Genomic DNA, 15,842 nt, shown 5'->3' with positions numbered 1-15,842 from the left:
ACACTGGCACGGAGAGGAGCTCCCAGCCCAGTCAGAGATCAATACACACACACACACACACACACACACACACACACACACACACACAGGCTCATTGCATATATCTGTGGTGTTGATCTCCCTCTCAGTTGTGGACATTAGTGAGGAGAACATCAAACCATCTGCTCTGAAGGCTGTCAGACTAGAGAGGAGAAAACTACACCAGACTACACATTAGATACACTGCTGATTAACTGCCAACTTCTCTCCCATTAACCCATAAACCTAAGAACTTCACCAACCTGTTTTTCCACATAAAAACAGACTTGCACTGTTTTTAGACAAAATAGGTTGGTGGAGTTTTTTATGCTAATTGAAGAGAAAGGGAGAGAGGAGGAGAGAGAAGGAGAGAGGAGAGAGATGGAGGAGAGGAGGAGAGGAGGAGAGAGATGGAAAGAGATGGAGGAGAGGAGGAGAGAGGAGGAGATGAGAGGAGGAGAGGAGAGAGGAGGAAAGAGAAAATGTTAGAGAGTTACGTCCACAGAGAAACAGGTGTGATAGCATAAGGCCAGAGGTAGAGAGCTACGGTCCCAACCTCCCAAACCCCGGCCCGCAGACAAAACACACACACACACACACACACACACACACACCCACCCACCCACCCACCCACCCACCCACCCACCCACCCACCAGTGGAACAGAGGTGATTTCATGAACATTCATACACATTCGCGTGATGAGTAACCTTGCCTGAAGACTTGTCTTAGCTCCTGGCCTTGGCTTTAGGTCAGAGGAGTAACACAGTCTTGTGTCTCTTCGTTCTTTTTTTCTCAGTGAGCGACTGAGACTGACTGCACGCCCCCAGTGTCACAAATGACCGTGGCGGCATTCTGGCCGCTCCACATCAATGAAACACATGCACACGCACACGCACACACACACACACACACACACACACACACACTGCTCCATATCAATGAGGAGGTGAAAGGTCTGTATTTCCATGCTGTATTAATTATGACTGACGACACAAAGGTCAGAGGGTGAGAAAACAAGATGTATGAAGCAACTAGATATCTATATACACCACCCTTTTACATTGTTCTCTCTCTCTCTATTTCTCATCCTCTCTTTCTTCCCTTATGGAAAAACCACATGAATTCCACATGTGAACACGTGAAGTCTTCCAAAAAACACATTTTCATGTGATCACACGTGATCTTACGTGAAGTTAATGTGATAACATGTGACAACATGTAAATCAACATGTGATCAATGACAATCAACAACAATGGCATCGTGGTGAAAGTGATGGTATATACGTCGACACACAGAGCTTTGAGCGGTGGCGTGGTGTACTGAGGGGATGGCATCACAGAGAGGCGTTGGCATGGCGTTCTACTGATGTCAGGCTGTTTACTGAGCTGCCAGGTTACATTTAGACTGGCTGACAGGCAGCAGGGGAGGATGTGTGTGTGTGTGTGTGTGTGTGTGTGTGTGTGTGTGTGTGTGTGTGTGTGTGTGTGTGTGTATGTATGTGTGTGAAAGGCACATTTACAGTTATTCTCTGTGTGGGAGCGTTGGAGCAGACTTGGCGTGGAGGATTGTGGGAAGATCCCTGGTGGACAGGAGCCCCTGGCTGTGTGTATGCCTACAGGCCCCTTCACTGGCAAACAGATGGCACCAGCACCACAGGCTGTGCCCAACACATACACGCAATGATAATACAGACACGGATGCATATCGTGTGTGTGTGTGGCATATCGTGTGTGTGTGTACTGTCTTACCGGTACAGTCAGCGCAGTAATAGTAGAGGTGTTGAGAGTGGGGTCTGTGTGCTGTTTTCTGTACACCAGGTGATACTGTGAAATCCTTCCATTGGGTTGTCCAGGCTGTGTCCAGTTCAACTGTACTGAGTACGCACCTGCAGATATTACACACACAGTGAGAATAACATAAGTGAAACATCACATTTTCTTCCCTCCCTCTCGTTCATCTCTCACTCACTCGTCGGTGTGACAATAGGAGGAGCAATGTCCTCTGGACCCGCCTCCATGGTGACAGCTGAAGCCCATTGGCTGTGAGCAGAGCCCCGGGAGTTGTGGGCATGTACTCTGTACTGGTATTGTCTGAAGGGCTGGAGGGCGTCGCTGGCGTCGATGAACTCTAGCGGCCCATTGGACCAGATAAACACCAGCAGCTCCTCCTGCGTCCCCATTGGTCGCCTTGCAGGAAACAGGAAGAGCAAGTAAGTTACACTAACTAACCCTGAGATTCATCTCTACGCCTTAGTTCCAACTTCAGAGACAGATAGAGAGAGAGAGAAATAGGAAGAGGGGTTAAAAGAGATTTATTTTTTTATTTTTTATTTCACCTTTATTTAACCAAGAGCAATACAAGTTCTCATTTACAACTGCGACCTGGCCAAGATAAAGAAAAGCAGTGCGATAAAACAACACAGAGTTACATATGGGGTAAAAAAACATAAAGTCAAAAAATACAACAGAAAATATATATACAGTGTGTGCAAATGTAGCAAGTTATGGAGGTAAGGCAATAAATAGGCTATAGTGCAAAATAATTACAATTAGTATTAACACTGGAATGCTAGATGTGCAAGAGATTATGTGCAAATAGAGATACAGGGGTGCAAAAGAGCAAAATAAATAACAATATAGGGATGAGGTAGTTGGGTGGGCTAATTTCAGATGGGCTGTGTACAGGTGCAGTGATCGGTAAGGTGCTCTGACAACTGATCCTTAAAGTTAGTGAGGGAGATAAGAGTCTCCAGCTTCAGAGATTTTTGCAATTCGTTCCAGTCATTGGCAGCAGAGAACTGGAAGGAATGGCGGCCAAAGGAGGTGTTGGCTTTGGGGATGACCAGTGAGATATACCTGCTGGAGCGCAGACTACGGGTGGGTGCTGCTATGGTGACCAATGAGCTAAGATAAGGCGGGGATTTGCCTAGCAGTGATTTATAGATGGCCTGGAGCCAGTGGGTTTGACGACGAACATGTAGTGAGGACCAGCCAACAAGAGCGTACAGGTCACAGTGGTGGGTAGTGTATGGGGCTTTGGAGACAAAACGGATGGCACTGTGATAGACTACATCCAATTTGCTGAGTAGAGTGTTGAAGGCTATTTTGTAAATGACATCGCCGAAGTCAAGGATCGGTAGGATAGTCAGTTTTACGAGGGCATGTTTGGCAGCATGAGTGAAGGAGGCTTTGTTGCGAAATAGGAAGCCGATTCTAGATTTAACTTTGGATTGGAGATTCTTAATGTGAGTCTGGAAGGAGAGTTTACAGTCTAACCAGACATCTAGGTATTTGTAGTTGTCCACATACTCTAGGTCAGACCCGTCGAGAGTAGTGATTCTAGTCAGGTGGGCGGGTGCCAGCAGCGTTCGATTGAAGAGCATGCATTTAGTTTTACTAGTGTTTAAGAGCAGTTGGAGGCTACTGAAGGAGTGTTGTATGGCATTGAAGCTCGTTTGGAGGTTTGTTAACACAGTGTCCAATGAAGGGCCAGATGTATACAAAATGGTGTCGTCTGCGTAGAGGTGGATCTGAGAGTCACCAGCAGCAAGAGCGACATCATTGATATACACGGAGAAAAGAGTCGGCCCAAGAATTGAACCCTGTGGCACCCCCATAGAGACTGCCATAGGTCCAGACAACAGGCCCTCCGATTTGACACACTGAACTCTATCTGAGAAGTAGTTGGTGAACCAGGCGAGGCAGTCATTTGAGAAACCAAGGCTATTTAGTCTGCCAATAAGAATGCGGTGGTTGACAGAGTCGAAAGCCTTGGCCAGGTCGATGAAGACGGCTGCAAGGTACTGTCTATTATCGATCGCGGTTATAATATCGTTTAGGACCTTGAGCGTGGCTGAAGTGCACCCATGACCAGCTCGGAAACCGGATTGCATAGCGGAGAAGGTACGGTGGGATTCGAAATGGTCGGTGATCTGTTTGTTAACTTGGCTTTCAAATACTTTCGAAAGGCAGGGCAGGATGGATATAGGTCTGTAACAGTTTGGATCTAGAGTGTCACCCCCTTTGAAGAGGGGGATGACCGCGGCAGCTTTCCAATCTCTGGGGATCTCAGACGTTACGAAAGAGAGGTTGAACAGGCTAGTAATAGGGGTTGCGACAATTTCGGCGGCTAGTTTTAGAAAGAAAGGGTCCAGATTGTCTAGCCCAGCTGATTTGTAGGGGTCCAGATTTTGCAGCTCTTTCAGAACATCAGCTGTCTGAATTTGTGTGAAGGAGAAGCGGGGGGGTGGGGGGGGGCATGGGTAAGTTGCAGCGGAGGGTGCAGAGTTGGTGGCCGGGGTAGTGGTAGCCAGGTGGAAAGCATGGCCAGCCGTAGCAAAATACTTGTTGAAATTCTTGATTATTGTAGATTTATCGGTGGTGATTGTGTTTCCTAGCCTCAGTGCAGTGGGCAGCTGGGAGGAAGTGCTCTTATTCTCCATGGACTTTACAGTGTCCCAAAACTTTTTGGAGTTAGTGCTACAGGATGCAAATTTCTGTTTGAAAAAGTTAGCCTTTGCTTTCCTGACTGCTTGTGTATATTGGTTCCTAACTTCCCTGAAAAGTTGCATATCGCCGGGGCTATTTGATGCTAATGCAGTACGCCACAGGATGTTTTTGTGCTGGTCAAGGGCAGTCAAGTCTGAGGAGAACCAGGGGCTATATCTGTTCTTAGTTCTGTATTTTTTGAATGGGGCATGTTTATTTAAGATTGAGAGGAAATTACTTTTAAAGAACAACCAGGCATCCTCTACTGACGGAATGAGATCTATATCCATCCAGGATACCTGGGCCAGGTCAATTAGGAAGGCCTGCTCGCTAAAGTGTTTTAGGGAGCGTTTGACAGTGATGAGGGGTGGTCGTTTGACCGCGGACCCGTTACGGACGCAGGCAATAAGGCAGTGATCGCTGAGATCCTGGTTGATGACAGCGGAGGTGTATTTAGAGGGTAAGTTAGTCAGGATGATATCTATGAGGGTACCCATGTTTACGGATTTAGGGTTGTACCTGGTAGGTTCGTTGATAATTTGTGTGAGATTGAGGGCATCTAGTTTGGATTGTAGGATGGCCGGGGTGTTAAGCATATCCCAATTTAGGTCACCAAGCAGTACGAACTCTGAGGATAAATGGGGGGCAATCAATTCACATATGGTGTCCAGGGCACAGCTGGGGGCTGAGGGGGGTCTGTAGCAAGCGGCAACAGTGAGAGACTTATTTCTGGAAAGGTGGATTTTTAGAAGATAGAGAGAGAGAGAAATAGGAAGAGGGGTTAAAAGAGGGTAATGAAAAGTAAGAGGAGAGAGAGAGGGGAGAAAGGGAGGAAGCGAGAGGAGGAGAAGGAGCGAAAAGGGGCACGGAGATGAGGATGGTAGTCTCTAATCGTTCCAACTGCATCAAAACAACATTGCGTGCGTGTTTGTGTCTTGGTTAACAATGTATATCTAAACTACTAAACAACAGCTGGACTTGATGACATACCACAAACAACACCCCTCCACCCTTTCCTTCACCTCTCACAAACTTAACCAAACCTGTCTCCATCAGAAACCACTGAATCTCAGACACACAGATTCACTAAAGTCGATGGCTGATGCATGCCCCCAAAATCTATAGCAGGCCCCCCAATACATCCTGAGTGGCGCAGTGGTCTAAGGCACTGCATCGCAGTGCTAACTGTGCCACTAGAGATCCTGGTTCAAATCCAGGCTCTGTCGCAGCCGGCCGCGACCGGGAGACTCATGGGCGGCGCACAATTGGCCCAGGGTAGGGGAGGGAATGGCCGGCAGGGATGTAGCTCAGTTGGTAGAGCATGGCGTTTGCAACGCCAGGGTTGTGGGTTCGATTCCCACGGGGGGCCAGTATGAAAAAATATGTATTCACTAACTGTAAGTCGCTCTGGATAAGAGCGTCTGCTAAATGACTAAAATGTAAATGTAATAGTGTATTATGTGGGAGAGTCAGACAGTGTGTGTTTGGTCGTCTTGGTGGTGCTAAGCATGATCTGAACGCTCTACTGTACTACTCTCTCTGGGATTAACTTCTGCTACTGAATTTGAGTAACTCCAATTTTGGAGAAAATCTCCCCATTGACATCTGGTTTACCAAAGTCTGACTCCTTATGTGGATGTGAAGTTAGGATTCTTCCCTCAGCCTGTATGCTAATGATGTTTCCACAGGACTTATATACTCTCTGACCCTGCATACAGATACCACTGGTCAACAACACACACTTGACCTTGACCACAAACAAACACACGCAGACAAACACACACACGCACAGGTAGACACATGGGTGCACGTACACAACACACACACACCAGGCAGACGAAAAACTGGCACACTGGGTTGTCGATACACACAAATGCAGACTTAACATACACATACGTATTCCAGGCGGACTAAACACACACACACACACACACGACACACACCAACACACATACAAAGCAGATTAGAACGTCTCCCCTTAGTCTAAATTACCTAATAAACTATGAGGTGCATGAGGATGTTATTACTATGACGTTATTACCTGTGTATGAATGGTTATTACCTTTATATGAATGGTTACTACCTATGTATGAATGGTTATTACCAGTGTATGAATGGTTAATATCAGTGTATGAATGGTTATGACCAGTGTATGAACTGTTACGACCAGTGTATGAATGTTTACTGCCTGTGTATGAATGGTTATTGCTTGTGTATGAATGTTATTACCTGTGTATGAACGGTTACTACCAGTGTATGAACGGTTACTACCAGTGTATGAATGGTTACTACCAGTGTATGAATGGTTATTACCTGTGTATGAATGGTTTTTACCTGTGTATGAATGGTTATTACCTGTGTATGAATGGTTATTACCTGTGTATGAATGTTATTACCTGTGTATGAACGGTTACTACCAGTGTATGAACGGTTACTACCAGTGTATGAATGGTTACTACCAGTGTATGAATGGTTATTACCTGTGTATGAATGGTTTTTACCTGTGTATGAATGGTTATTACCTGTGTATGAATGGTTATTACCTGTGTATGAATGTTATTACATGTGAACGAATGGTCATTGCCTGTGAACTAATGGTTATTCCCTGTGTATGAATGGTTACTGCCTGTGTATGAATGGTTATTGCTTGTGTATGAATGTTATTACCTGTGTATGAATGGTTATTACCTGTGTATGAATGGTTATTACCTGTGTATGAATGGTTATTACATGTGTATGAATGGTTATTACCTTTGTATGAATGGTTATTACCTGTGTATGAAGTATGAGGTGATGAGTCCATTGGGCTTGTGGGGGGGTGTCCAGCAGACCTGGATGACTGTGGCTCCTGCTGCTGTCACTGTGGGGGGGTCCATGTCCTCCGGAGGGGCCTCAGAGGTACGCACATAAACCCCCTCACCCAACCCACACCCCTCTGACACAGAGAGAGAGAGACAAGGAAAGAGAGGTAGAGTACAAAGAAGTCAGAATTACCCAGTTGTGTTATAAATACTTGATAAAGTGAGTTAACTACACATAATTAAGTATAAAACACTCTGTCTCTCAAGATAGTTTTTCACTGGTCATTCTCAGTCCATACCGGCTTGGCAGGCCTGGACTCTGATGTGGTACTGGGTGTAGGGGTCTAATCCAGACACACTGAGGTACTGGTCCTGCCCCACCGTACGCATCACAGACCTGGCACTTCCTGGATTCAACAGGATGTTGTAGTACAGAGGAAGACTGGTGTTGAACACACCTGAGAGAGGGAGAGAGGGAGAGAGGGAGAGAGAGAGAGAGAGAGAGAGAGAGAGAGAGAGAGAGAGAGAGAGAGAGAGAGAGAGAGAGAGAGAGAGAGAGAGAGAGAGAGAGAGAGAGAGAGGGGGGGGGCGAGAGAGAGGGGGAGAGAGCAGCAAAACAACCCAGAGCTATGAATACTTTGAAACTCTGAAACAGTATAAACATACACTGAAACGCAAGAAATTGAATTATACCAATAAGACACTTGATGAAATTGAAAACGCAATTGACCAAAATCAGTTCTGGAACATGTGGAACAATTTAAGCATGATAAAGCCACAAGAATTAGCCATACAAGACGAAGGAATATGGAAAACTTATTTTGATAATCTATACAAAAACATCCCACAAAAAGACTTACAACATACCCAATTAGAAATTCAAGAACAATTGAACATCCTTGAATCAGTCATTAAAAACAACCAAAATCCATTAGATTTCCCAATAACCCAACAAGAACTAAATGGAAAGCTAAAATCTATCAAACCAAAGAAGGCTTGTGGTCTAGATTACATCAGAAATGAAATGCTGAAAAACAGCACACCTGAGTTGAAAAATGCTGTGCTTAAATTGTTCAACATGGTACTAACTTCTGGCTGCTTTTCTGATGTCTGGAACCAGGGGCTCATCTCCCCTATCCACAAAAGTGGAGACAAATCAGACCCCAATAATTACAGGGGAATTTGCATAAACAGCAACTTGGGAAAGGTTTTCTGTAGCATTTTGAATTCCAGAATTCAAACCTTTCTTCAAGAAAAAAATGTAATAAGTAAATGTCAAATCTTTGCTTGCTTTATTGACTTTAAAAAAGCATTCGATTCTATTTGGCACAAAGGTCTATCCTACAAAATTATCCAATGTGGGCTTGGTGGTAAGGTGTATGACTTAATAAAATGTATGTACACAGAAAACAAGTGTGCATTAAAAATCAAAAACCAAAGAACATAATTATTTTTCGCAACGTCGAGGTGTGAGACAAGGCTGCAGTTTGAGTCAAAACCTTTTCAACATTTATATCAATGATAGAGAAATTATATAAGTTAAATGACTAAAAGTTAAAAACAACCACCCAATTGTGTTCTCTTGTAGTTAGGCAAGCAGAAGCGCAAACATTGAAACCAATAACAGGAGACCGGTTTCAAAAACAGATGTCCCCACACAGGGAGGGGGAGTGAGAGGCTTGCAGAATATTGTGAGAACGCAATAACTATGTATGGGAATAGTGAAGAAATGCAGCCTGCCTGAGCAAGGAGTAGCCTATGATAAGAACTTGTGTGTGTGTGTGTGTGTGTGTGTGTGTGTGAGTATAACAAGACTGTGCACCCATTTTGGGGCAGAGCTCTCATGAATAAAGAAACTGATTCATTGCAGAAATGGGACTTTGTTTAATTCATTATTAACTAGAGCCTCACAACCTCTTGAGATATTGAGATAACAAAATTCTCGTGACAACTTGGTCCTTCGAGCTGGATCTCAACACCCATTTTCTGTCGTCCCAGGGAACCCCTAAACCATGCATGGGCGGGTCCAGGATCCGTAAGACAAAGACCTGACCTCTGAAATTGAGGGTCTATTTCAAAAATAGCAAACTGGTACACGACAGAAACGGTGACGAGATCCAACCAAAATTGAAATCCCAGCTGCAAGGATAAGGTCAGTAATTATTATTCATGTATTTTGGGGGGATTGATATCTGGAAACTGCAGTATAAAAAAATTAACAGTTTAAATCTTCTGTAGTGAGGGTAGTAATCCGTCGATAATCCAAAACGTGATCATCATCCGGTATACCGTTTTTCGACGTTTATCTAGAGAAAACCCATGCGCCAGTATTCTAGATAAATATAAAACGGGGTTGGGGCCGGGTGTAAGATCAAAAACGGAGTGTGGGTCCGCAATTGACTCCAGGTAGTTGAGGCCATTACCAAAAATAAACTAACCTTGTGTTGAGACAATCTGGGATTGTCAATAGTATACAAGAAGGATGTGAACTTCTGTGTTTTTAGACGTTTATCTAGAGAAAACCCATGCACCAGTATTCTAGATAAATATAAAATGGGGGTGAAACTTCAAGGAAGGAAATTGTTATAGTGAGACGGTCCAGGACCGTCAATAAATATCAACAAAGGAATTAAAATAGCATGTGTGAGAAATAGAATATTAATAAAGTCAAAAGTCTACAACTGTAGATTTGCCGTAACTCTACCGTTTCATGAAACTAGAGCCTTACAAACACCGGGTTACCGATAGTGTTAACCAATAATCATGGTTGTATACGTGTGAGACCTAATATTTGCTCAAAAGTCACATCTAAGAATACATTCCAAAGGAAGGGACTAAAATAGGTTGCGTGAGAAAGAATGGTTGTCCCATCCGTTTCATGAAACTGGGGTCTTAAAACACTCTGGGTTACGAGTTGAATCATTTAAATGGTTAATTACAAAAGCTGATCATAACATTTGCTCAAAAGTCGCACCTAATAATAAGTCCAAAGGAAAATAATTATTGAGTGAATTATTACTAGATTATAGGAACATATCTAGATAGTCGAAATGGGAAGTAAAACCTCAAAAGGAGGTCCCAGCATTAACCGGGGATGAGAGAAATATGGAATTTTTATTATGGTCCAAAAAAGAAGAAAGAAGTATGGTTTTGTTGGGCGTCTTGATGTAGACAAGTTAGAATCTATGATTAAACAGATGCAAGACATTTGGAGATAATGTAAGAAAACAACAGGTAGAAGGGCTAGATACGGCCAGGGTGTGGCTGCCTGAAGCCCGGAAAAGAGTATAATACATCCTGTGTACTGGTGGGGTCGTATAACGTCTACAATGTATTTCGGCCAATCTTTTAGGGGTCATTATATTTGGGAAATTCAGAAGTAATGTAGGATAATGGTGAAATTGACCATAGTGAAATGTCAAATGTGATAGGGTTAACATTCCAAATTTGGACACTTTTATAGAAAGAAATATTCCTGCAGGTTATACGAATACTGATTGTGTGTTGGGAAATAAGAGAATAGTGTAAGATCAGTGAATAGTGACCAGTCTATAGGATTCTGGGAGAATTCTATGACTGAGGGGAAGGGTCTAGGTAGTTAAAATTGTTGTTCCGCTGGGACTAGATTATGATAAACTGATTGGTGGCAATAAAGAATCATTAGAAATACGAATGGTTTGGTTGATATTAATATATTAAAATATGATGAATGTTATGTGCGTGTGATTGATTACTAGAGATTGGATAAAAGTGGAATAATACATAAATGCTGACTTGCGCACCCGAAGCGTAGATGTACGTGAGGGGTTGGAGACAGCACATATATATTATATTAAGCACTATAATAACTACAGTGAGGGAAAAAAGTATTTGATCCCCTGCTGATTTTGTACGTTTGCCCACTGACAAAGAAATGATCAGTCTATAATTTTAATGGTAGGTTTATTTGAACAGTGAGAGATAATAATCCAGAAAAACGCATGTCAAAAATGTTATAAATTGATTTGCATTTTAATGAGGGAAATAAGTATTTGACCCCTCTGCAAAACATGACTTAGTACTTGGTGGAAAAACCCTTGCTGGCAATCACAGAGGTCAGACGTTTCTTGTAGTTGGCCACCAGGTTTGCACACATCTCAGGAGGGATTTTGTCCCACTCCTCTTTGCAGATCTTCTCCAAGTCATTAAGGTTTCGAGGCTGACGTTTGGCAACTCGAACCTTCAGCTCCCTCCACAGATGTTCTATGGGATTAAGGTCTGGAGACTGGCTAGGCCACTGCAGGACCTTAATGTGCTTCTTCTTGAGCCACTCCTTTGTTGCCTTGGCCGTGTGTTTTGGGTCATTGTCATGCTGGAATACCCATCCACAACCCATTTTCAATGCCCTGGCTGAAAGATTTGACGGTACATGGCCCCGTCCATCATCCCTTTGATGCGGTGAAGTTGTCCTGTCCCCTTAGCAGAAAAACACCCCCAAAGCATAATGTTTCCACCTCCATGTTTGACAGTGGGGATGGTGTTCTTGGGGGTCATAGGCAGCATTCCTCCTCCTCCAAACATGGCGAGTTCAGTTGATGGCAAAGAGCTCCATTTTGGTCTCATCTGACCACAACACTTTCACCCAGTTCTCCTCTGAATCATTCAGATGTTCATTGGCAAACTTCAGACTGGGATGTATATGCACTTTTTTGAGCAGGGGGACCTTGCGGGCGCTGCAGGATTTCAGTCCTTCACGGCGTAGTGTGTTACCAATTGTTTTCTTGGTGACTATGGTCCCAGCTGCCTTGAGATCATTGACAAGATCATCCCGTGTAGTTCTGGGCTGATTCTTCACCATTCTCATGATCATTGCAACTCCACGAGGTGAGAGCTTGCATGGAGCCCCAGGCCGAGGGAGATTGACAGTTATTTAGTGTTTCTTCCATTTGCGAATAATCGCACCAACTGTTGTCACCTTCTCACCAAGCTGCTTGGCGATGGTCTTGTAGCCCATTCCAGCCTTGTGTAGGTCTACAATCTTGTCCCTGACATCCTTGCAGAGCTCTTTGGTCTTGGCCATGGTGGAGAGTTTGGAATCTGATTGATTGCTTCTGTGGACAGGTGTCTTTTATACAGGTAACAAGCTGAGATTAGGAGCACTCCCTTTAACAGTGTGCTCCTAATCTCAGCTCGTTACCTGTATAAAAGACACCTGGGAGCCAGAAATATTTCTGATTGAGAGGGGGTCAAATACATATTTCCCTCATTAAAATGCAAATCAATTTATAACATTTTTGACATGTTTTTCTGGATTTTTTTGTTGTTATTCTGTCTCTCACTGTTCAAATAAACCTACCATTAAAATTATAGACGGATCATTTCTTTGTCAGTGGGCAAACGTACAAAATCAGCAGGGGATCAAATACTTTTTTTCCCTCACTGTATCTATCATTTCGGAGCAGAGGTGATATAGTAAAGGAATTTTAGTATATTGTAGGGGAAACACATTTGATTAAAGTTGTTAGATCTGTTTTCAAATCAATGAATGTAGATTTGACTCGTTGACTGCTAAGTAATTCCCTTCGAGTGGAATAAAGGAGGATTTACTTGTCATTACAATAAAGCATAGATTCTGCATTACTGACTAAAATCTAGATTTTCTGATTATAGTTCAACTATGGTTATAGGTTGTTTAGATTGATGAAACAGTCAGGATAAGACTGAACGATTTAGCAGCCTGCGTCTTTCAAATTGAGAGACTCACTTTTGCAACAGGAATTGAATAGCGGACTGGCAATTGCAATATAGCTGCGGTCATGATTTACATTTAAAAAATTTTGTCATTTAGCAGACGCTCTTATCCAGAGCGACATAATTTATCCAGAGCGACATAATTTTTAAAAAATATACTGGCCCCCATGGGAATCGAACCCACAACCCTGGCGTTACAAACGCCATGCTCTACCAACTGAGCTGCATCCCTGCCGGCCATTCCCTCCCCTACCCTGGACGAATTGTGCGCCACCCCATGGGTCTCCCGGTCGCGGCCGGCTACGACAGAGCCTGGATTCGAACCAGGATCTCTAGTGGCACAGCTAGCACTGCGATGCAGTGCCTTAGACCACTGCGCCACTCGGGAGATACCGAGTTGCTTAAATAGACTGGAATGAAAGTAATGTCTTTTAATAATATGAATGCAAATATACTATTAGTTATTGGTGGTTTGTGAATAGACTTTACTAAGGCCAGGTTCTAGTTCGCGGGTAAAAGAGAGACAGTCCAGCGAGTACAAATTGAGCAGTAAGAAATATTTGAAGCAAAAGCCTGAATAAAAAACGATAATTTGTTTTCGTTACGTGGACCAGTGGATTGCAAGTCGCTTTAACTATTAGGCTGACGGGAAAGCACCAACTTATTGTGTGTTCTAGATTTGTTAAACAACCAATTTATATTTTAACTAAATTAATCCAATAAGCTACAATTATAACATTATCAGGAAAAGGCAGAAGCTAATGGGACAAAGCTATTAACTATGTCATTGATTCAGTAATGACAACCTATGATGAAGTGGTATTAGTCAGACAGAGAAGGGCTCCCCCGCCCTATGCCTAGCCCGAAGGTGACCTTGACGGGTTGGGAGCATTAGGAGGAGGAGGGGGACCAGGAAGAATAGAGCAGAGAGAGAGAGAGCAAGATAGAGAGAGAAAGACAGAGATATGGAGATGAGGCAGAAAAAGGTTACACTCCCCCATTCTCCTGAACCCAAAAAACCCAGACTCTTAACAGAGATCACCCACCACAATAAGCAAGGACGTAAGGAGGAAGAATTTGAGGAGGAGGAGGAACAGTGTCCCCTTATAGAACTCCCAAACCCTAGAGCTGGCGAAGATAATCTACCAGACACTATACATATATACTATATGTATATAGCTTGGAACCAAAGAGATGTGGTGCGTGCAGTGGAAGGAATAGTCTATCCAAAGACTGGGATAGAAGGGTTCAGGAGGGATATGGAAGGGTTTACCGAAAGTGTTAAGCTGAACACAGGTGAGCTGGAACGTGCAGTTAGGCAGGTAGTAGGGAAGGATTGGGCCGCTGTAAAAGGAGACTGGACCCCAGGACAGGGGAACAGGATTGTTTTACAGTGGGCTGTAGACGGGGAGTACCGAGATAAACTCAATCAGCTATGTAATAATCTCAGGGATTATTATCACAGACATGCAGAATTTTCTAAAATCCATGAATGTAAGCAGGGAGACAGTGAAACAATCAGCCAATATTTGGAAAGGTTGAGGGATGTTTTTAATGCCAATAGTGGGTTAATAGACCCGGGGCAGGGAGGAGGAGATGGGCCATATTATCAACAATTGAAGATAGCATTTTTGAGTAGTATGAGACCTGAAATTTGCCAAGAGATAAAGAAGACTCTAATTGGGTGGGGAACAGCTACTCTGGCAGAAGTAAAAAGGTATGCAATTCACTACGAGCACTAGAGGGAAAGAAAATTTAAAAAATGGTGTGATACTGGGGCCTGTCGGACTGCTATTTGTGCGACAGACAAGCCTGACGGGGTAAGGATAAATGGGGAAAATATTTTAGCTCGCTCAGCTTCCGGACATCAATTCATTGAAAGACTGTCTGCTCCATTAGTTAAGAAGACAGGACAATTGACAAATAATTGTTAAAGGAAAGCCAAGAACGAGCATCCCAGAAGGAATTGGACAATGTCTGGCATAAGGATAATTTACCAATCTTACCAAAGTCACTGTTCCAATATGCGACAATATATGGTAGAGCAGGTTAGGAAACACTTTGTGGCCTATGGTATAACAAATTACCCAAACAATTTTTGGGTTCCAGATGTGTCATCTGTGCACAGAATAATCACCACGGTAGACAGAGAGCACCCCAGGGGGAATATCCCCTGGCAAAATATCCAGTCCAGTAATTGCAAATGGATTTTATAGAGTTATCACGGAGTGAAGGGAAGAAATTGGGTACAATGCCTACCAATAGTGTTGATGACAATCAGGATAACTCCAGATAAAGAAGGGTTATCACCATTTGAGAAGGTATTTGGAAGACCATATAGAATGCCGGAATTAGGAAGTATAGGTCAGGCAGATGTTGAAGTAGAAAATACCCTAGCAGAACACATGATAAGATTGTTTGTTAACCACACCTGTGTCAAAGATTTTGTACCCTACAGGTGAGCTAAGAGAGAAGGTGACTCACTATCCAACCCAGGGACTGGGTGTGGATCCAATCGTTGAAAAGGAAAGACTGGAAGCAGCCCCGCTGGAAAGGACCCTATAAGGTTCTATTGGTCACAGCTTTTGCCATTAGAATAGCCGAAAGAGCAACCTGGGTACACGTTACCCACTACAAAAAGGTAGGAACACATACAAACACTGCTGATCACACAGAGTTAGGAGCAGAACCGAGTACCAACAGGGTTCGGGGGTTACCTCCTTAACGAAGATCCCCTATCCCGACCTTTCATCACTGTGTGTGCTCTTAGAAGTGTGAGTATAGGATGGAACCTTGCAGGAAA

The 15,842-nt window shown here is 43.5% G+C and overlaps 1 protein-coding gene across 1 annotated transcript in view; it reads right to left on the bottom strand.

The window, feature by feature from the left end:
- The window catches only part of ush2a (Usher syndrome 2A (autosomal recessive, mild)), a gene marked incomplete at both ends in the record, with an annotated part of 418,741 nt that overhangs the window by 17,141 nt on the left and 385,758 nt on the right, over positions 1 to 15,842 (bottom strand). The window contains 4 exon segments of the mRNA XM_084181556.1: positions 1,770 to 1,906; positions 1,990 to 2,207; positions 7,281 to 7,443; positions 7,609 to 7,767. Coding sequence (XP_084037682.1) covers positions 1,770 to 1,906; positions 1,990 to 2,207; positions 7,281 to 7,443; positions 7,609 to 7,767 — 677 coding nt within the window.

The sequence above is a fragment of the Coregonus lavaretus genome (genome assembly GCF_964263955.1).
Source record: "Coregonus lavaretus genome assembly, chromosome: 18".
Taxonomy (NCBI): Eukaryota; Metazoa; Chordata; class Actinopteri; order Salmoniformes; family Salmonidae; genus Coregonus; species Coregonus lavaretus.
Note: the sequence above shows the minus strand (reverse complement) of the source record. Positions and strands in the feature narration are given on the sequence as shown.